The sequence below is a fragment of the Heteronotia binoei genome, chromosome 2 (genome assembly GCF_032191835.1).
Source record: "Heteronotia binoei isolate CCM8104 ecotype False Entrance Well chromosome 2, APGP_CSIRO_Hbin_v1, whole genome shotgun sequence".
NCBI classification, from domain to species: Eukaryota; Metazoa; Chordata; class Lepidosauria; order Squamata; family Gekkonidae; genus Heteronotia; species Heteronotia binoei.
This window is the reverse complement of record NC_083224.1, coordinates 14,125,295-14,148,564: the sequence shown is the minus strand read 5'-3', so window position 1 is coordinate 14,148,564 and position 23,270 is coordinate 14,125,295. Positions and strand designations below refer to the sequence as shown.

General features: G+C 48.1%; 1 protein-coding gene across 1 annotated transcript in view; it reads left to right on the top strand.

Annotated features, from left to right (window-relative positions):
• Positions 1-22,713: 22,713 nt before the first annotated feature.
• Positions 22,714-23,270, top strand: part of ZNF512B (zinc finger protein 512B) — a 63,888-nt gene continuing 63,331 nt past the window's right edge. The window contains 1 exon segment of the mRNA XM_060230602.1: positions 22,714-22,837. Coding sequence (XP_060086585.1) covers positions 22,714-22,837 — 124 coding nt within the window.

Here is a 23,270-nt window from a genome sequence, read left to right as displayed (position 1 = left end):
CCTCTCTCGGTCCGGGGATAGTCAGCAGGTTTTTCCCGGCTGACCTCAGTGCTCTCTGGGGTTCATATGGGGAGAGACGGTCCCTAAGGTAGACAGGTCCTCGACCATATAGGGCTTTAAAGGTAATGACCAGCACTTTGTAACGAACCCGGTATGTAACTGGCAGCCAGTGCAGTTCGCGCAGCCCAGGCTGTATGTGCTCCCATTTAGGGAGTCCCAGCAACAGTCTAGCCGCTGCGTTCTGCACCAGCTGCAGCTTCCGGGTTCGGTACAGAGGCAGCCCCATGTAGAGGGCATTACAGTAATCCAGTCTCGAGGTAGCCAATACTTGCTATAGCTAGCAGCTTCTCAAGGTTGCTTGCAGTTTCTCTCTCAGCAATACAGTTCAAGTCAGGACAGTGGAAGCACTGAGGCAATTACGCAAAGTTCTCTGAAGAGTTTCAACCTGTGGCTTGCTCCTCACAAGGTTTTCTGCAGAGCGTCAAGCTTCTTACAGTCCTCTGGTTACCAGGTGGTTGCCCCAGACACAGAGACAGATTTCCCACTCATCTTACATGGCTCCTCTTTCCAGTGGGGCTTCCCTCCGATTTCAGACTATTTGCCCCGGGGCTGCAGCTAGCATCCGCTTTTTCGCGTCACAAACAGAAACTGGGTTTTAGAGGTTTCTGTTTGCAGTGTGAAAAAGCCAAAGCTAGCTGTAGCCCCAGGGCAGATAGTGTGAAATCAGAGGGAAGCCCCGCTGGGAAGAGGAGTTTGGGAGCAGCATAAGACAAGTGGGAAATCAGTCAGAGTGTCTTCTCAGGGTTGCCACTAGAATTTTATTTTTCATTTCCCTGACTTTCCCTGACCAATATGTGTCAATTTCCCTGACCACTATTCAAATATAACCACAAGTTAAAAAATGAATAGGTTTTATTTCATTAATGTAAGGCTTAATGAAATGTTCTACTCTACAACTACACAACTCTCGACTGCAAGAATATTTGTCGAAGTAAGAAATTTAATATCAGCTTCTTTCAGCGTTAACTGCAGCAACGTCTGTTTTGCAGTGGCACCAAAAATTACACCAGGATGCAAACTTCAACTCAAGTAAACTCTGAATGCTAACAAGTAGAAACTTTCCAAAGCTGGGAAAGCTTCATTTTCACTTTCTGGAACCAGTAATGAGCAGATCAGCAGCAAGAAAGGAGGAGGAGTTCCTGCAATCTTTAGAAGCAGACAACTCTCATATGCGATCTTTATGCATGGGAGAAGTCAGGAAAGAGGGTGAGAGAGCTGGTACTCTGTAGACTCCACCAGGAACAAACAATCACATTCACAAAATTTACTTTGCATGGTGCAGGGTAGAAAGTGCTAGTGGTCTGTGAAATCCAACAGCGGCAAAACTCATTTGCAACTCTGTGCCGGGTTTAGCGCGAGACGCAGCGTCCATTCCATACACAACCATGACTCCAAAAAATGCTTATTTTTATATGTAAGTTAAAAGCAGTACTAGCAGGTAGGGATGAAAACAGATGTTTAAAGTTTGTCTATCGCTAAACGTTTAAACTAGCCTTGCTTTGCCAATGCTACAGGCAGACCTTGGAAATCCTGCAGGGACAGAGCTCAACAAACACATGAGGCTGGTTGCTGGGGGCGGAGCTGAGAAAAAGGCGGAGCTGGGAAAGGGAATCCTTAAGTTTTACTTGTATTTGCTACTTCTCTATTCCCGTTGCCACAAGCACAGACCATGCTCTTGCAGCGGCAGGTCAAAAATCCACTGCTTGAATATATTTGCTTGAGAGCCAGTTTGGTGTAGTGGTTAAGTGTGCGGACTCTTATCTGGGAGAACCGGGTTTGATTCCTCACTCTTCCACTTGCACCTGCTGGAATGGCCTTGGGTCAGCCATAGCTCTGGCAGAGGTTGTCCTTGAAAGGGCAGTTGCTGGGAGAGCCCTCTCAGCCTCACCCACCTCACAGGGTGTCTGTTGTGAGAGAGGAAGGGAAAGGAGATTGTAGGCCGCTGTCTGTCCTTGAAAGGGCAGCTGTTGGGAGAGCCCTCTCAAGCCCCACCCACCTCACAGGGTGTCTGTTGTGGGGGAGGAAGGGAAAGGAGATTGTAGGCCGCTCTGTCCTTGAGAGGGCAGCTGCTGTGAGAGCCCTCTCCAGCCCCATCCACCTCACAGGGTGTCTGTTGTGGGGGAGGAAGGGAAAGGAGATTGTAGGCTGCTCTGTCCTTAAAAGGGCAGCTGCTGTGAGAGCCCTCTCCAGCCCCACCCACCTCACAGGGTGTCTGTTGTGGGGGAGGAAGGGAAAGGAGATTGTAGGCCGCTCTGTCCTTGAAAGGGCAGCTGCTGTGAGAGCCCTCTCCAGCCCCACCCACCTCACAGGGTGTCTGTTGTGGGGGAGGAAGGGAAAGGAGGTTGTGAGCCGCTCTGAGACTCTTCGGAGTGGAGGGCAGGATATAAATCCAATATCATCTTCTTCTTCTTCTATTTTAATCACAATTTCCCTGACTTTCCCTGACCAATTTCCATTTCCCTGACTTTTCCTGACTTTCCAGAAAGTGGCAACCCTCCTTCTGCAGGGCCACCACACGGGAGTAGGTGCGTAAACGACCGCCTAGGGTGCCACCCTGCCAGGGGGCGCTGCTGGGCCCCCCCTTATTCCCCCTTCCCTTATGGCACGATTGCGCCAGCCAGCAGGCAAGCCAAGAGCCCCAGGCGTTGCTGCCACACTGCCGCTTTTCGTCGCAGGGCAAACATTGCTTGCACTTGTCGGAGGCTCTTGGAAGTCTCCGAAGAGGGCCCCATTTTACCGTTGCCTGCTGTTTTCAGGTTGACAGCGGCTGGGCGGTGGGACCTTCCCATTGCGTTAGTTGGAGTTGACAACGGGAGGGTGGATAATAATTATAAAGAAATTTCAAAAATTCTCTACGTATGGGAATGTTACTACGGTTGATTTTATAAAACAGTTTTAGAATTTCAGTGTGTCTTCTTTACAACATCTTTGTTTGATCTGCTTGCAAATACGTCATTGCATCTTTGCGTGCAAATACGTCATTGCATCTTTTAGTCCACTTCTTGAAGGTAGATTTCCAGGGGGGCGCTTCGTAACTTTTTTTCTGAAAAGGGGGCGTTAGGCCAAATAAGTTTGGGAACCTCTGATCTAGAGGATGGTGCGGAATTGTTTTCTGCGGCCCCAGAAGGTAGGACCAGAACCAATGGGTTGAAATTAAATCAAAAAAGTTTCCGGCTCAACATTAGGAAGAACTTCCTGACCGTTACAGTGATTCCTCAGTGGAACAGGCTTCCTCGGGAGGTGGTGGGCTCTCCTTCCTTGGAGGTTTTTCAACAGAGGCTAGATGGCCATCTGACAGCGATGCAGATCCTGTGAATTTAGGGGGAGGGAGGTATTTGTGAGTTTCCTGCATTGTGCAGGGGGTTGGACTAGATGACCCTGGAGGTCCCTTCCAGCTCTATGATTCTATGCTTTAAGAGTTTCCGGATCAACATTAGGAAGAACTTCCTGACCGTTAGAGCGGTTCCTCAGTGGAACAGACTTTCTCAGGAGGTGGTGGGCTCTCCTTCCTTGGAGGTTTTTCAACAGAGGCTAGATGGCCATCTGACAGTGATGCAGATCCTGTGAATTTAGGGGGAGGGAGGTATTTGTGAGTTTCCTGCATTGTGCAGGGGGTTGGACTAGATGACCCTGGAGGTCCCTTCCATCTCTATGATTCTATGCTTTAAGAGTTTCCGGATCAACATTAGGAAGAACTTCCTGACCGTTAGAGCGGTTCCTCAGTGGAACAGGCTTTCTCAGGAGGTGGTGGGCTCTCCTTCCTTGGAGGTTTTTCAACAGAGGCTAGATGGCTATCTGACAGCAATTCCAACTCTATGATTCTATGATTTGAACTGGATGGCCCAGGCTAGCCCAATCTCAGAAGCTAAGCAGGGTCAGCCACAGTTAGTATTTGTGAATTTAGTGGGAGGGACGTATTTTGTGAATTTAGGGGGAGGGAGGTATTTGTGAGTTTCCTACATTGTTCTGGGAGTTGGACTAGATGACTCTGGAGGTCCCTTCCAACTCTGTGATTCTATGATTCTATGCTTTAAGAGTTTCCGGCTCAACATTAGGAAGAACTTCCTGACCGTTAGAGCAGTTCCTCAGTGGGAACAGGCTTTCTCAGAAGGTGGTGGGCTCTCCTTCCTTGGAGGTTTTTCAATAGAGACTAGATGGCCATCTGACAGCAATGCAGATTCTGTGAATTTAGGGGGAGGGAGGTGTTTGTGAGTTTTCTGCATTGTGCAGGGAGTTGGACTAGATGACCCTGGAGGTCCCTTCCAATTCCTTGATTCTATTAAATAAATAAAAGGCTCCTTCCGGCCCTCTGCGTAAACTTGGGAGGTTTGATACTATGAGCAAATGCATCGACAAGCGGTATTGGAGCTCTGCAGCTTGATAGACATGTATCCTGATGTATGCCGGGCTCTTTAGAAAAGTCTCGTCATGTAGCATCTTTGATTTGTAAAGTGCTTGGCGATCTCGGATGCTTTCAGGAATCTGGCTTTTATTTCACAGGCAAAAGAAACGGAGGCTAAGAGGCGGAGAGTTGACCAAGGCCTCCTCAAGAGCAAGTGGCAAAAATGGGGTGGAACCCAGACATTCCAAGCAGATTGTGTACTGGATTGTTGCGGTTTTTTCTGGCCAGAAATGTGTGGGGAGGGCTGGGACCCTCGCCCTGGCGCGGCTGGATGTTTGTTTGTGTGGTTCACGCTGGGCGGGCTTCCGCCCTCTTTCAGAAGTGATCAATGGCATCGAATATCCCTGGCAATTATCATTGTTCCCGTTTGCTTGGCGTGCGCCTCAGCAGCACGGTGCCGAGTGTGGTTGCTAATCCTTGGGAAACGCAACCTTCACATCAGGCAAACGAACAAGCAAATACGCGGGGTTGTCGCCGGAACCAAATTAGACCAGTTTGAAAGCTTATCAGGAAAGCTGTTCATTAAAAATACAGGGCAGCGTCTTCTTCTTTTAAAAAGGAGCCATGTTGGCTGAAGAAAGGAAAGGTGGTCGCTTTAATTTAATCCAGGGGTGTCAAACATGCAATTTGAAGAAGAAGATATTGGATTTATATCCCGCCCTCCACTCCGAAGAGTCTCGGAGCGGCTCACAATCTCCTTTCCCTTCCTCCCCAACGACACACACCCTGTGAGGTAGATGAAGATATTGGATTTATATCCCGCCCTCCACTCCGAAGAGTCTCAGAGTGGCTCACAATTCCCTTCCTCCCCCACAACAGACACCCTGTGAGGTAGATGAAGATATTGGATTTATATCCCGCCCTCCACTCCGAAGAGTCTCAGAGCGGCTCACAATCTCCTTTCCCTTCCTCCCCCACAACAGACACCCTGTGAGGTAGATGAAGATATTGGATTTATATCCCGCCCTCCACTCCGAAGAGACTCAGAGGGGCTCACAATCTCCTTTCCCTTCCTCCCCCACAACAGACACCCTGTGAGGTAGATGAAGATATTGGATTTATATCGCACCCTCCACTCCAAAGAGTCTCGGAGCGGCTCACAATCTCCTTTCCCTTCCCCCCCCCACAACAGACACCCTGTGAGGTGGGTGGGGCTGGAGAGGGCTCTCACAGCAGCTGCCCTTTCAAGGACAACCTCTGCCAGAGCTATGACTGACCCAAGGCCATGCTAGCAGCCGCAAGTGGAGGAGTGGGGAATGAAACCCGGTTCTCCCAGATAAGAGTCCACACACTTAACCACTACACCAAACTGGCAGTTTGGGGGCCGAATCAGGCCCCCGGGGGCTCCTATCAGGTCCCTGAGCAACCAGGACCGGATCGACATGTTTTTTGAGGGGGGGGGGGCAAAATTAAAAAATGGTCTATCTTATGGTACCATATAATACAATGGATTCCATACCCGATTTGGTACACCCCCCCCCTCGTCAGCACCCGGGGCAAACACCCCCCTCTGCCCACCCCCCCAGATCCGGCTTTGCGAGCAACTGGCTGTCATCTACTTCCTTCTCCCTCTCTCTTGCGTCCTTCTACATAACAGCTTGCTTTGCAAGGCTTTCTCAAATGCACAAGAGCTACAGAACAAAGCCTCCATTGGCTGAGGCTCCTCCCTTGGGGAGGAAGAGCTTGCTTTGCCAGGCTCTCTCAGTTGCACAGCAGAGCTACTGAGCCTAGCTTCTCTTCCTTCTATTGGCTGAGGCTCTCCCCCCATCCCCTGGGGAAGGAAGGAAAGAACCAGAGCTCCCTTTGCCCAGTTTCCTGGATCCCATGGGAGAAATACAAAGAAAGCATCTAAAACCAATGAGTGCTAACGTTTCAAACATGTCTTAAGTTGTTGGGGTTTTTTAAAAAAATTGTGTTTGTGTCCTTTATAAAATTTATATCTCTGCTATCTAATCTTAAATAGGTACATACATGGCCTTGGCCCAGCATGGCTCAGCCCAACCCGATATGGCCTGGCCCCACAAGGTCTAATTTATGTCAGATCCGGCCCTCATAATAAATGAGTTTGACACGCTTGATTTAATACGCTCCTTTGTATCACAGCCTAGGAATATAGCTGTGGTCGGTGAGAGGGCCAGTGTGGTGTAGCGGTTGAGGGCCTAGGCTGGGAACAGGCGGTCCAGGGTTCAAATTCCAATTCATCCATGAAGCTCACAGGATGCTGTTAGGCGGCTGCCTTCTCTCAGCTAAACCTGCCTCACAGGGTTGTTGTGAAAATGCCATGGGAGGGGGAGAGCTATATATGCCAGCCTGGGCTTCTTAGAAGAAGGGTGGGATAAAAATGTGACGGGTAGTGCCACATCCTTCCGATATTGTTCAAGGAACTTACAAAATTGTTCAAAGGAACCTACAAAAAGAACACACGTCTTATACGGAAAGGAGATTTGTACCAATCACCTGGGATCTATTTTATTTATTCTATTTTATTTTAGTCAATTTCTATTCCGCCCATTCCCCATTTATTATATGTTGGAGTGCAACATATAATAAAACAATACAATACCGTACCATACCATACCATACCAAACCTTTAATGGCATAATAGATTCAGAAAAAAATACACAGAATATAAAAATTTAAACATTGGAGATAATATCAAAATAAAACCGAGCTTACAGATGCATCCAAACATGGTCAGGATTAAATTTAAGGATGTCAGCCAGAAATTTTGCCACAGCCTCACTAACCACCCCCTCAGTATCACTCAATACATAATAACAGGGTGGCAGAATAGACAAATCTGGAGAAAAAGAAAGCTTGCCAAATACATCTTTACGGAGGTTATGGTAAAAAGAACAATCAAGCAATATATGCTGGATTGAGTCAGGGGTATTCGCTCCACGGGAGCAAAGTCTGTTGGCTAAAGGGACAACAATACAATACAATAAAAGCATTTTAATAAGCAGACAGCTCAACAGCACTCAGAGAAGTTTATGGTATCACATATTGCCCAGCCTGGCCATCTCACATCATCTCATAGAGACGGCAGATGATAATCCATTTTATAACACAGGTGACAGTGGCAATAGGGGAGGCCAACCAGATGAAGAATAGACGCCCGCAGCCTCAACTAAAAGCCTGGCGGAACAGCTCCGTTTTACAGGCCCTACGGAAGGCTAATAAGCCAGGTAGGCCCCGGATCTCTGTAGGGAGCTGATTCCACCAGGTCGGGGCCAGGACTGAAAACACCCTGGCTCTAGTTGAGGCAAGGTGGGCGTCTCTTGAGCCAGGGATGGCCAACAGCTGTTGGGAGGCCGAACACGATGACCTCCTGGCCATATATGGAAGGAGACGGTCCCGCAGGTACTTCAGGGGAAAATGTTGGTACTTCAGGGTACAAGAAGAATGAACGTAAGAACATAAGAGAAGCCAGTGGCCCATCCAGGCCAACAGTCTGGGTCACACAGTGTCCCAAACCCCGGTGCCATCAGGAGGTCCACCAGCAGGGCCAGAACTCCAGAAGCTCTCCCACTGTTACCCCGCAAACACCAAGAATACAGAGCATGACTGCCCCGGACATAAGAGAAGCCATGTTGGATCAGGCCAGGGGTCCATCCAGTCCAACACTCTGCATCCTGGAGTTTACAGTAGGCCCTGTACTAAGAGCTCTGTAAGCTCTTGGAGGATTGGCTATATCAGGAGGGTGTATCCAAATACCCCTACCTTTCTCCCCAATGCGGACCCCAAGCTGCTTACATCCTTCTCCTCTCCTCCATTTTAATCTCACAACAACCTTGTGAGGTGGGTTAGGCTGAGAGAGTGTGACTGGCCCAAGGTCACCCACCAGCTTCCATGGCACTAGTGGGGATTCAAATCTGGGTCTCTCTGAAACTGGTCTGTCACTCTTAACCAGTACCCCACACTGGCTGAATGTGCGCATGTGTGTATAATTTTTGGAATCCCCAGGACATTAAAAGAATGATATGAAATTGCTAGCGTATGAGTGCTGGCATTCAACAACTTGTGGGCATTTAGAAGAAGACCATAGATTTATACCCTGCCCTTCTCTTTGAATCAGAGTCTTAGAGCGGCTTACAATCTCCTGTATCTTCCCCCACAACAGACACCCTGTGAGGTAGGTGGGGCTGAGAGAGCTGTGACAGAAACTACCCTTTCAAGGACAGCTCTGCAAGAGCTACAGCTGACCCAAGGCCATTCCAGCAGCCGCAAGTGGAGGGGTGGGGAATCAACCCTGGTTCTCCCAGATAAGAGTCTGCGCACTTAACCACTACACCAAACTGGCTCTCTGTAGTAATAAGCACAGGTTGCATTTCTGTTAAGTTTCTGATTACTGTGGAGTGCTCCCTTCCAGCGTTCCCTCTAAGCTGAGTTAGTGTGATCTAGCTCACAGGTTTTTAGCCTCTGGCTCACACATTTTTGTCTCAGCTCAGGAAGGATGGCCCCGGAGCAAACTAATTTATGCAGCAGCTCACAGCTTTATTGCCAGTAGCTCACAAACTTGAATTTTTGCCCACAAGACTCCACAGCTTAGAGGGAATATTGCTCCCATCTCAAAGCCAAAACTTGGACGTAGTCTGTACATGCGGCAGAATGAGGGCAGAACATAACATTTTCTTGGGAGTAAGTCCTATTTGGTGGAATGGGACTTACTTCTAAGTAGACCTGCGTAGGCTTGCGCCCTGCATCTCTTTAGACTACAGCAGACGTGGGCCATCTCATTTTAAATACTCAGATCAAAGGTTTGCTCAATTTGTTAATTTTGCTATTCTGTTATTGTACCATTTTACATTCTAAAGCACTGGCCTACCAGATAATTTGACTTCACTGCCATTGGTTCTTAAATCTGTACCGTGTTGCATTCTGGGCCACTGCCTACCAGCTCTGTAGGGCTCTGCTCAGCTCTGTATGGCTTTGCTCCCTGTGCTGGATTCCTCTTCTGATGAAGTGTGCTTGAGAGCACACGAAAGCTTACCTTCTAAATAATAATTGGTTGGTCTTAAAGGTGTAACTTGACTTCTGCTTTGTTCAACTTCCTTTCGCACCTTCGCTATGATGAGAGACCGAAGTTTCTGGGACTTTTCCGTTTAGAAAAGAGACGACTAAAGGGGAACATGATAGAGAATTATGCACTGGGCGGAAAAGGTGGGCCATGAGATATTTTTCTCCCTCTCCCTAAATACTTGAACTTGAGGGAATCCAATAAAGCCAATGGGCAGAGGACGGTTAAAACGTGGAATTTGCTGCCAGAGCATGTCATGATGGCCACAGAAATCAGCCGCTTTCAAAGGGGATGAGATAGATTCATGGAGGATATTTGCCAGTGGCTACACACCATGGTGGCTGAAGGGAATCTCCACATTCAGAGGCACTAATCTGAATCCCAGAGCGAGGGGGCAACATCAGGGGAAGGCCTCAGCATCAGAGAGTCAGTTTTGTGTAATGGTTAAGTGTGCGGACTCTTATCCGGGAGAACCGGGTTTTGATTCCCCACTCCTACGCTTGCAGCTGCTGGAATGGCCTTGGGTTAGCCGTAGCTCTCGTAGTTGTCCTTGAAAAGGCGGCTGCTGTGAGAGCCTTCTCAGCCCCACCCACCTCACAGGGTGTCTGTTGTTGGGGGAGACGATATAGGAGATTGTAAGCCGCTCTGAGACTATGAGATTTGGAGTGGAGGGTGGGATATAAATCCAATATCATCATCATCATCATCATCATCATCTTTTTCTCTGTCCTGTTGTAAGCCGTCTGGAGGAATTGGTTGGCCTCTGTGTGAGACGGGATGCTGAGCTAGATGGCTCCTTGGTCTTCTTTTTTTATTAGAAAACGGAACTATTCAAAGGGACTTTTCTGTGCACTAATAGGGCAGCCTTGTACAAAATGGTTTTACAAACTTGTTTGGATAAGTGATTAAGGGCTGTGATCTATACTGCTGCGTTTAGGCTATTATAAGTAGGATATTTATGTAATTCTTGTGCCGCTTAACGTGTCATGTGAATACTTATGCTATGCTTTGATTCTTTCTGATGTCCCCAGACTTCTAATACTCAAATGTGCTGGCCACTAAATGTCTCTTTTTGTTGACTGTCCTGACTCTTTCTGTAATCTGTCTGGAGTCCCTGCGAGAAAGACGGACTATAAGTAATGAACGTCAATAAATACATAAACATCTATACATGTAGGTGGGAATTAGGTGGTGGAATTCTGAACAAAGGTGTGAAGGCATAGAAAAGACATGGAAAAATCTGGGGCAGCACTGGGAGGTGGAGAATGTCCCGTGAAATATTTTCTCATTTAAAATGCATCAAAGCAAAGGTTTCGCTCAACGTAACAGGGCTCTTCTGATGTTCTGATGAAGGCCTCGGTCTCTGTGCCTTGTTGTTGACCCTCCAGAGAAAAGCATGCGGACTCTTATCTGGGAGAACCAGGTTTGATTCCCCACTCCTCCACTTGCACCTGCTGGAATGGCCTTGGGTCAGCCGTACCTTTCGCAGGAGTTGTCCTTGAAAGGGCAGCTGCTGTAAAAGCTCTCTCAGCCGCACCCACCTCACAGGGTGCCTGTTGTGCGGGGGGGAAGGCATAGGAGATTGTGAGCGCTCTGCGATTCAGAGTGTAGGGCGGGATATAAATCCAATCTTCTTCTTCCGCGAAGTCCTGGTTGAGCATTTGAAACGCGTGCAGACGCACGCCGCCGGATTATCATGCAGAACCTGAAAAGCAACCCAAGCCCTTCAACCTGAGCGCTTCTTCAGGAAGGAAAGCTCATTATATTTCTAGGGCTGCCATAACTCCCCACCCCCCCCGCCTCCCGCATCAATGGGAACGCGGCAACCGGGCTATTAATTAATAATGTCAAGCAAGCTGGCTGCCTGGCTCGCTGCCTGAGACCACATTAGACAGAATACCTGGGAAATTGACTGGAAGCAAAAACACAGAAGGAGAGGAAGAGGAGGGCGGGCTGGGCTTTATGAAAGCCCTCTTAACTACGGATGGTTTTCATTCCTGATGTCTTCGGGACTGCTAAAGCCCTAAGGCGGTTGGTGCTTCGAACTGGAGAAGGAGCCAGGGCATTGGAAGCATCGCAGGGATGGAATTCTAGCAGGAGCTGCTTTGCATATTAGGCCACACCCTCCCGATGTAGCCAGTCCTCCCAAGAGCTTACAAAAAAGAGCCTTGTAAGCTTTTGGAGGATTGGCTACATCAGGAGGGTGTGGCCTAATATGCAAAGGAGCTCTTGCTATAGATTCCACCCCTGTCAAGTTGCAAAATGAATTTGGAGGAGGGCAGACCACCAGGGTGGGAGCAGTGGCTTTTGTGGGAGGACAGAGGCTGCATGCATTGCCACCACGAACAGGTATGTGCGGTGGCTCACCGTTTTAGGATATCCACCATGAACGTCTCTGTGTGTGCGTGTGTGTTCAGTACTATTAGGTTGGTTCCGATTCATGGTGGCTGAGGGAGAAACGTCGACTGAGGGGGGACATGATAAGAGGTTCACAAGGTTATGCATAGAATAGAAAAGATTGAGAAAGAAGTCCTTTTCTCCCTTTCTCACAATACAAAAACTCGTGGGCACTCAATGAAATTGCTGAGCAGTCGGGTTAGGACAGACAAAAGGAATTATTTCTTCACCCCAAAGGTGATTAACACATGGAAATCACTGCCACAAGAGGTGGTGGCAGCTACAAGCATAGACAGCTTCAAGAGGGGATTGGATAAACATCTGGAGCAGAGGTCCATCAGTGGCTATTAGCCACAGGGTGTTAATGGAACTCTCTCTCTGGGGCAGTGATGCTCTGTATTCTTGGTGCTTGGGGGGGGGGGGTGGCAACGGGGTGAGGGCTTCTGGTGGCCTGCCCCCCTGATGGACCTCCTGATGGCACTTGGGTTTTTTTGGCCACTGTGTGACACAGGGCTCCTCTTATGTTCTTATGACTCTATGAATTAATGACCTCCAAGCAGGGGTGGAATTCTAGCAGGAGCTCCTTTGCATATTAGGCCACACACCCCTGATGTAGCCAATCCTCCAAGAGCTTACAAAAAAGAGCCTTGTAAGCTCACGGAGGATTGGCTACAACAGGAGGTGTGGCCTAATATGCAAAGGCTCTCCTGCTAGAATTCCACCCCTGCCTCCAAGACATAGGGCCTTTTCACACTTACTGGTGGAAACCGGAAGGGAGTCGGTATTGTGCCGCCTTGCAGTAATCCGAGACAGGGATGGGAGTTTTCAGACGTATAGCGACGTATCACAACAGCATCACCATAGGGATGCCTGGGTTCCATTAAGATGCCAGAGATCGCTGCTGCTGAAACTTGGTAACTTATCTCAATGGAGCCTAGCCATCTCTATGGTGGTGCTGTTGTGATACGTCGCTGTAGCGGTATAGCGATCTTAGCCCGACATTAAAAAAAAGCCGGAGATCGTGTGCCGGCGGGCGAAAAAGGGCGCGAAAACTGCTCCCGGATTAGATACTGGACATTTCACACAACGCCCCATACCGATTTCAACCTGGAAGGAGGGGTTGAAAACTGGAAGAAGCTGCTCTTTGTTAGTAACGACTCAGGCATGCCTCACTACCGGGACAGCCGCGGGACTGTGTGAAAAGGTGACAGTATTCCGGTAGCAGCCAGTTACTGAGTCGGGTCTGTCTAAAATGCCAGCAGAAACCCATTACTGTCCAGTAACTGACCAGCTTCCATACCGGAATACATAGGCTGTGTGAAAAAGTTCATACCCTCCTTAGGTTCTGCAATCTGAAAGCCCTGGCATCTTTGACTAAGTCATTCCATCCCCTCTTGGGTCTTTCCTGTTTTCCTGCTGCCTTCATTTTTTCCTAGCATGATTGCCTTTCGGAATGTGTCTAAGCCCCTTAAAAGGAACTCATGTTGTGTGGTGTTTGGGAAGACAAGAAGAAGAATTGCAGAATTGCAGATTTATACCCCGCCCTTCTCCCTGAATCAGAGACTCAGAGCAGCTTACAATATCTCATATCTTCGCCCCCCACCACAACAGACACCCTGTGAGGTGGGTGGGGCTGGAGAGGGCTCTCACAGCAGCTGCCCTTTCAAGGACAGCCTCTGCCAGAGCTGTGGCTGACCCGAGGCCATTCCAGCAGGTGCAAGTGGAGGAGTGGGGAATCAAACCCGGTTCTCCCAGGTTAGAGTCCACACACTTCACCACTACACCAAACTGACAATACTGAGCAAATGGATTCCTTCAGGATGAGGCAGGTTCAGGCACTCTCAAACATATATGTACCCATGAGGTATAAACATCTGACATGTTACGTTGAGCTGTACTGGCTGAATTCAGCCTAGGGTTGCCAACCCCTGCGTGAGAAATGCTTGAAGATTTTGGGGGTGGAGCCTGGGAGGGCGGGGTTTGGAGAGGGGAGGGGCCTCAGCAAGGTATAATGCCATTGAGCATGGGTGTCAAACATGCCATTTGGGGGTTGAATCAGGCCTGCAAGGGCTCTTATCAGGCCCCCAAGCAACTGGCTGTCATCTGCTTCCTTCTCCCTATATCTTGCTTCCTTCTGCATCACAGCTTGCTTTGCCAGGCTTGCTCAGTTGCACAGGAGCTACAGAGCAAAACCTCTATTTTCTCCATTGGCTGAGGCTCCTCCTTTGGGGACGAAGGGGGGAGGGAGAACTTGCTTTGACAGGCTTTCTCAGTTGCACAGCAGAGCTACTGAGCCAAGCCTCTTTTCCTTCTATTGGCTGAGGCTCCTCCCCCTCCTGGTCCCCTGGGGAAGGAAGGAAAGAGCCAAAGCTTCCTTTGCCCAGTTCCTTGGATCCCATGGGAGCGATACAAAGAAAGCATCTGAAGACCAACGAGTGCTAATGTTTTAAGCGTGTTTTAAGATTTTTTGGGGGAAAAAACCCTTTAGTTGTGTTTGTCTGTGTCCTTTATACAGTTTATATTTTTGCTACCTATTCGTAAAAAGGTACACAGCCCGGCCTGACATGGCCCGGCCCAACAAGGTCTCATTTATGTCAGATCTGGCCCTCATAACAAATGAGTTCGACACCCCTGCTGTAGAGTCCGCCCTCTAAAGCAGCCATTTTCTCCAGGGGAACTGATCTCTGTCATTTGGAAATCTGTTATAAGCCCAGGAGATCTCCAGCTCCCACCCGGAGGCTGACACCTCTGATGAAACTCTCGATATTATCCAGGTGTTACCTTTAACCCATGAGGACAGGAATGGTGCTTAAATTAAAGGAAGTAAATTGACACGTGGAATTCACTGCCACAGGAGGTGTTGGCGGCTACACGCATAGTCACTTTCAAGAGGGGATTGGATAAGCATATGGAGCAGAGGTCCATCAGTGGCTATTGGCCACAGCGTATTGTTGGAATTCTCTGTCTGGGGCAGTGATGCTCTGTATTCTTGGTGCTTGGAGGAGGGCACAGTGGGAGAGCTTCTGGTGTCCTGGCCCCACTGGTGGACCTCCCGATGGCACTTGGGGTTTTTTTTTGGCCACTGTGTGACACAAAGTCTTGGACTGGATGGGCCATTGGCCTGATCCAACATGGCTTCTCTTATGTTCTTAAATTCAATGGCAAAAGGTGATATTCTCACTTTTCCAAAGAAGCAACTGAATTCTTCCCTGGAGAATCCTCCCTCTAGTTCTTAGATCCGACAGCTCTTCAGAATCCAAAGACCGATTTCAGCAATCTTCAGCTGAAGCCGAAAGGAGTTTTGAAATAAAAAAAAGCCTTCTAGAGGGACTCGCCCTTGATGCTCGTAATTTATAAGAAAGACCAGTTGAATTATTAATGCAGAGAATTTAGATAAGATTCAGACTCCTCTGTTTATAATGGCTTCCCATTAATAAGGAAAATTGGAAATTTATCACTGGAGATCTTCCCATTAAAAAAACCCCTCCCCCTCCTGGTATCTTTTTAATGCAAAAAAAAAAATGAGAAAAGAAACAAAAGAGGAAAATCCTTTTGTCTGTTTGACCTTTCAGTGAGTTTGTTTTTAATGACTCCTTCGCATTTGGACATAGACGGGGTTGGAACTCCCAGCTTATCGACAGGATCAGGCCTCATTTTGGGCAAGAGCTCACAGGAGCAGAGCTCCGGAACCTAAATTTTATTATTACTATTATTATTAGTTATATTTGTTATATTTGAATATCCTGGCCAGTGCCAGGCTCAGGGCGATGTACAACAGTAAAATCAGTTACATCAATTACATTAAAAATTACAAACCCTGATGGCGTCTTTAAGAACATAAGAGAAGCCATGTTAGATCAGGCCAATGGCCCATCCAGTCCAACACTCTGTGTCACACAGTGGCAAAATTTTATATATATATATATACACCCGCACTGTGGTTAATAGCCACTGATGGACCTCTGCTCCATATTTTTATCTAAACCCTTCTTGAAGGTGGCTATACTTGTGGCCGCCACCACCTCCTGTGGCAGTGAATTCCACATGTTAATCACCCTTTGGGTGAAGAAGTACTTCCTTTTATCCGTTTTAACCTGTCTGCTCAGCAATTTCATCGAATGCCCACGAATTCTTGTATTGTGAGAAAGGGAGAAAAGTACTTCTTTCTCTACTTTCTCCATCCCATGCATTATCTTGTAAGCCTCTCTCATGTCACCCCGCAGTCGACATTTCTCCAAGCTAAAGAGTCCCAAGCGTTTCAACCTTTCTTCATAGGGAAGTGTTCCAGCCCTTTAATCATTCTAGTTGCCCTTTTCTGGACTTTCTCCAATGCTATAATATCCTTTTTGAGGTGCGGCGACCAGAACTGCACACAGTACTCCAAATGAGACCGCACTATCGATTTATACAGGGGCATTATGATACTGTTCTCTTTAAAGTGCTCTTATTCAGTTATTGGATCACATCAGGGATGGGGGGATCCCCCCAAGAGGGGGTGGAGAGGAAAAGGTGCCAACATGGCAACCGCCACTGTCCTCATACAAAGACTTGGCGGAACATCTCTGCCTTACAGGCCCTGCAAAACTGTAAAAAATCCCGCAGGGCCCTGATGTCTTCTGGCAGAGCATTCCACCAAATTGGGGCCAGGACTGAAAAAGCCCTGGCGCCTTGTTGAGGACAGCTGGGCCTCTTTCGGGCCATGGATCACCAGCAGATTTCGACTACTGGAGCGCAACGCCCTTCCAGGGACATAGTGGAGGAGGCGGTCCTGTAGATACATCGGTCCCGGACCACTCAAGGCCTTAAAGATTGTACTCTTTCTTTTTTATCCTCCTCCCCCTAAAAAAAAAAATACTTGCTTCTTGGCGCCATTGTTCAAACCCCCTGAGAGAATTTTGCTGAATTGTAAGATTTGACAAACTTTCTAATATTCCACACACACAAACTTCCTAATATTCCACACACACACACACACAAATGGGGAAATAACCAAAACGTATCAAGCAGACAGATGGAAATTTCCATCATGCCATTGTGGTCATACAGGAGAAAGTAATTTAAAAAGTATGATGGAAGTAAAGTTTTATTATGACCATTATAATTCAAGAAGCATTTTAAGGTAGATGCTGAGATGATATAATTTAGTATACCTTAGGAACATAAGAGGAGCTATGTTGGATCAGGCCAGTGGCCCATCCAGTCCAACACTCTGTGTCACATAAGAACATAAGAGAAGCCATGTTGGATCAGGCCAGTGGCCCATCCAGTCCAACACTCTGAGTCACATAAGAACATAAGAGAAGCCCTGTTGGATCAGGCCAGTGGCCCATCCAGTCCAAAACTCTGTATCACACAGTGGCCAAAAAACCCCAGGTGCCATCAGGAGGTCCACCAGTGAGGCCAGGACAATAGAAGCCCTTCCACTGTGCCCCCCCCCCCCGGCACCAAGAATACAGAGCATCACTTGCCCCAGACAGAGAATTCCAACAATTCGCTGTGGCTAATAGCCACTGATGGACCTCTGCTCCATATGTTAATCCAGTCCCCTCTTGAAGCTGTCCATGCTTGTAGCCGCCGCCACCTCCTGTGGCAGTGAATTCCACGTGTTAATCACCCTTTGGGTGAAGATGGGCTTCCTCTTATCCGTTCTAACCTGACTGCTCAGCAATTTCATTGAGTGCCCCACGAGTTCTCGTATTGTGAGAAAGGGTGATGTCAAGGGTGTGTGGCATATGCAAATGAGTTGTGCTAACAACCTCCAGCTCCTCTTTTTTTTTAATTGAAGTATTTTAATCCAGCTTCCATAGAACTCAAACAATACATAGCATATATAACATACATCAATACATCAAATGCTTCTTTTCCCCTTTTTCCTTTTTATTTCCCTCCCCCCCCCCCCTCAAAATGACCAGTAATAATACCTTATTTTATATCTGTAGCCATGAGCACACCTTTTGGAGTTTAACCAATATATTGTTATTGGCCCCTCCTGCTTTTATCCATCTTATATTCTCAAACCACCTCTTCTTAACTGCCACAATCTTATCCTCACCTAGCTTTTCCTGTTTTAATATTGGTAATATGTTCCGACTTGATCCATTCATATAAATATCCATTCCATCCGTCTATAGCCAGGGCAGCTAAACTTTCTTAAGGTAAGAGCCACATAGAATAAACATCAGATGTTTGAGAGCTGCAAGACATGAATGTCAGATGTTAGAGAGCCACAAGACAGGAAGGAAAACAAATAGACAGGAGGGAGAGGTGGAAAGAAAGCAACTTTAACTTTAAATGCATTCTCCAAGCATGCTGAGCTGATATAATTTAGTATACCTTGGGAACATAAGAGGAGCCATGTTGGATCAGGCCAGTGGCCCATCCAGTCCAACACTCTGTGTCACATAAGAACATAAGATAATTCACTGAAAATTTCAAGACAGTGTGCGTTTGCAATAAAAAAGGCCAACGCCATGCTGGGAATTATTAGGAAGGGAATTGAAAACAAATCAGCCAGTATCATAATGCCTCTGTATAAATCGATGGTGCGGTCTCATTTGGAGTACTGTGTGCAGTTCTGGTCACCGCACCTCAAAAAGGATATTATAGCATTGGAGAAAGTTCAGAAAAGGGCAACTAAAATGATTAAAGGGCTGGAACACCTTCCCTATGAAGAAAGGTTGAAACGCTTAGGGCTCTTTAGCTTGGAGAAACGTCGACTGAGGGGTGACATGATAGAAGTTTACAAGATAATGCATGGGATGGAGAAAGTAGAGAAAGAAGTACTTTTCTCCCTTTCTCACAATACAAGAACTCGTGGGCATTCGATGAAATTGCTGAGCAGACAGGTTAAAACGGATAAAAGGAAGTACTTCTTCACCCAAAGGGTGATTAACATGTGGAATTCACTGCCACAGGAGGTGGTGGCGTCCACAAGCATAGCCACCTTCAAGAAGGGGTTAGATAAAAATATGGAGCAGAGGTCCATCAGTGGCTATTAGCCACAGTGTGTGTGTGTGTGTGTGTATATATATATATATATATATATATTTGGCCGCTGTGTGACACTGAATGTTGGACTGGATGGGCCATTGGCCTGATCTAACATGGCTTCTCTTATGTTCTTATAAGAGAAGCCCTGTTGGATCAGGCCAATGGCCCATCCAGTCCAACACTCTGTGTCACATAAGAACATAAGAGAAGCCCTGTTGGATCAGGCCAATGGCCCATCCAGTCCAACACCCTGTGTCACATAAGAGAAGCCCTGTTGGATCAGGCCAATGGCCCATCCAGTCCAACACTCTGAGTCACATAAGAGAAGCCCTGTTGGATCAGGCCAGTGGCCCATCCAGTCCAACACTCTGAATCACATAAGAGAAGCCCTGTTGGTTCAGCCAATGGCCCATCCAGTCCAACACTCTGAGTCACATAAGAGAAGCCCTGTTGGATCAGGCCAATGGCCCATCCAGTCCAACACTCTGGGCGTTTTCGCACTGACCTTCAAGTGGCGCGACCACCCTCTTCACACCGGAGGATCTGCGCGGATTTCGCACAAGAAGCGCCGGAGCACCCAAAAGAGCCGGCGACTTCCGTTGCAAAAGCCACTCAAATGTTTTCCTGCTTCTTGGCGGTTTCTGTTTGAGCGGGTTTCGCGACGGAAGTCGCCGGCTCTTTTGGGTGCTCCGGCGCTTCTTGTGCGAAATCCGCGCAGATCCTCCGGTGTGAAGAGGGTGGTCGCGCCACGTGAAGGTCAGTGCGAAAACGCCCTCTGTGTCACATAAGAGAAGCCCTGTTGGATCAGGCCAATGGCCCATCTAGTCCAACACTCTGAGTCACATAAGAGAAGCCCGGTTGGTCCAGCCAGTGGCCCATCCAGTCCAGGGAGAGGTGGAAAGAAAGCAACTTTAACTTTAAATGCATTCACCAAGCTGCCTGCTGGCTTGGCTTGGAGAAGCTATTTAAAGAGACAGATGCCTTCTCCGAGCTGCCCAACGGGGCAGTGGGGGCTTCAGGAGACACGCAATACATGTGAAAGAGCCACAGTTTGGCCACCCCTTGTCTATAGTCTTTTTCTACAAAATGACCCCCAGGGTAGAATGATGACTGATCAGTTCCAGGTATGCTTGGGAACAGCTGGAAGCCTGTGACATTTTGCTGATAAAGGTTAGCAACACATGGAATTCTCTGCCAAAGAGCAATTAACATGCGGAATTCCCTTCTGCAGGAAGAAGTGACGCGGCCACAAGCATAGAGGGCTCCAAGAGGAGACTGGAGAAATATGGAGCAGAGGTCCATCTGTGACCATTAGCCACAAGGTAAACATGAAATACTCCGTCTGGGGCAGTGATGCTCTGTGTATTTCTTTGCATGTTCTATACATAGCCTGCTCCTCTGTTTTATGTTGGCTTGAGATCCGACGACACTGGGCCAGCCCAGACCGTCCAGGTCAGGGTGTGAAGGCGATATTGAGACATAAATCCCCTCAGGGCTTTTTTTTTTTTTTTAGCAGGCGTTCCTTTGCATATTAGGCCACACCTCCCTGATGTAGCCAATCCTTCTGGAGCTTACAGCAGGCCCTGTGTGAAGAGCCCTGTAAGCTCTTGGAGGATTGGCTACATCAGGGTGTGTGTGGCCCAAGGATGGAATTCTAGCAGAAGCTCCTTTGCATATTAGGCCACACCTCCCTGATGTAGCCAATCCTCCTGGAGCTTACAATAGGCCCTGTGTGAAGAACCCTGTAAGCTCTTGGAGGATTGGCTACATCAGGGTGTGTGTGGCCCAAGGATGGAATTCTAGCAGAAGCTCCTTTGCATATTAGGCCACACCTCCCTGGTGTAGCCAATCCTCCTGGAGCTTACAATAGGCCCTGTGTGAAGAACCCTGTAAGCTCTTGGAGGATTGGCTACATCAGGGTGTGTGTGGCCCAAGGATGGAATTCTAGCAGAAGCTCCTTTGCATATTAGGCCACACCTCCCTGATGTAGCCAATCCTCCTGGAGCTTACAATAGGCCCTGTGTGAAGAGCCCTGTAAGCTCTTGGAGGATTGGCTACATCAGGGGGTGTGTGGCCCAAGGATGGAATTCTAGCAGAAACTCCTTTGCATATTAGGCCACACCTCCCTGATGTAGCCAATCCTCCTGGAGCTTACAGTAGGCCCTGTGTGAAGAGCCCTGTAAGCTTTTGGAGGATTGGCTACATCTGGGGTGTGGCCTAATATGCAAAGGAGTTCCTGCTACAAAAAAACACCCTGGTCCCATCCAAGAGCAAAGCCCCAATTCAAATACAGAAATGCTTTAAAGACCCACAAGATTTCCAGAACGATAGATTCAGGCGTGTTGGTCTGAAGCGCAAAAACAAAGCTGGCATCTTTAAGACCCACAGAGTTTTATTCTCTTGAATAAAACGCAGGGCTTTTTTTGTAGCAGGGGCTCCTTTGCATATTAGGCCACACCTCCCTGATGTAGCCAATCCTCCTGGAGCTTACAGTAGGCCCTGTAAGAAGAGCCCTGTAAGCTCCCAGAAGATTGGCTACATCAGGCGGCTGTGGCCTAATATGCACTGCTACAAAAAAACCCTAACCCGGAATCCCCCAAAGAGAAGGCTAGTTACTGGCTCCTGTTTTTTGTGTGAATTCTGAATTATATTCTGACGGTTAAAGAGTTCATTGAGGAGATCCAGTCATGGATCTAACAAAGTTAGTGAGTTCTGGTTTCCAGTCCCTTCAGCTCTCTTTGCCTGCAAGGAGGGAAATCCATCGAAGACAGAGGTCCTTTGCTTGGGTCGTCGGGGTCCGGGGAGGGAAATCCCCCTTCCAGCTTTTGAGGGTGTGCCGCAGATGGCGGCGGACAGGGTCAAAAGCCTGGGGGTACTATTGGAGCCCTCCTTAACGATGGAGGCTCAGATAGCAGCCACTGCCAAGTCCGCTTTTTTTCATCTTAGGCGGGCAAGGCAGTTGGCCCCCTTCCTGGAGCGCGACGATCTAGCAACAGTGATCCACACCACGGTCACCTCGAGGTTGGACTACTGCAATGCTCTCTACATGGGGCTGCCTTTGTGCCGAACCCGAAAGCTGCAGCTAGTGCAGAATGCCGCGGCCCGGCTGTTGTTAGGACTCCCAAGAAGGGAGCACATCCGGCCAGGGCTCCGGGATCTGCACTGGCTGCCAATAGCTTACCGTGTCCAGTACAAGGTGCTGGTTATTACCTTTAAAGCCCTATATGGCCTAGGACCTGCCTACCTGAAGGACCGTCTCTCCCCACATGTGCCCCAGAGAGTACTGAGATCGGGAACTCGAAATCTCCTAGTTATCCCCGGGCCAAAAGAAGCCCGATTAAAATCTACCAGGGACCGGGCCTTTTCTGTTGCGGCCCCCTCCTGGTGGAACCAGCTGCCGGAGGAGGTGAGGGCCCTGCGGGGCCTTGCCCAGTTCCGCAGGGCCTGTAAGACAATCCTCTTCCGGCTGGCCTATGACTAGCTGGTACAGGAAACCAGGTGTAGTTGTATTAGAGGTTGCTGTCCCTAATGTTTTAAATGGTTTAAATGTCTTACAATTTTAAATATTTTATAATTTTAAATGTATTAATTAATTTTAACTGTTTTATGCTTAGATGTTACTATGTGAAATCTTGTGCTGTGAGCCGCCCTGAGCCACTTGTTGGGAAGGGCAGGATATAAATCAAAGAATAAATAAATAAATAAACCTTCAGTGTTCCAAACACGCAAGACTGTGCAGCTTTTCCCATGGTGAGCCTTGGAAGGTACCCACTTCCTGACGTGGTCTTCTTAGAAATGTATTTCTTTATGCTTGAGCACCTCTCCTCTCTCTTTGCTTTTAGTAATGGCAGATTCATATTCCTATAGAGGCGGGAAAAAAATTGCTGGATCCAGCAAAGCCTACGCAGACAAAGAAAGCCATAAGACGGAGATGAAGATCAGCCCGACATACGAGCAATCGCGGCTTGGTAAGGATGCCTCACCTGGACTGAAAGATAATAGAATGGATAAGAACATCGGAACAGCCCTGCTGGGTCAGGCCAGTAGTCCATTCAGTCCAGCATCCTGTCTGACACAGTGGCCAGCCAGTTTCTCTGGAGGGCCAACAACAGGGTATAGCAGCCGAGGCCTTCATAAGAACATCAGAAGAGCCCTGCTGGATCATACCGGGGGTCCATCTAGTCCAGCATCCTTTCTTACACAGGGGCCAGCCAGTTCCTCTGGAGGCCCAACAACAGGGCATAGAGGCTGAGGCCTTCATAAGAAAATCAGAAGAGCCCTGCTGGATCAGACCATCTAGTCTAGCATCCTGTGTCACACAGTGGCCAACCATTTCCTCTGGAAAGCCAACAACAGGACACAGAGTCTTTCATAAGAACATCAGAAGAGCCTTGCTGGATC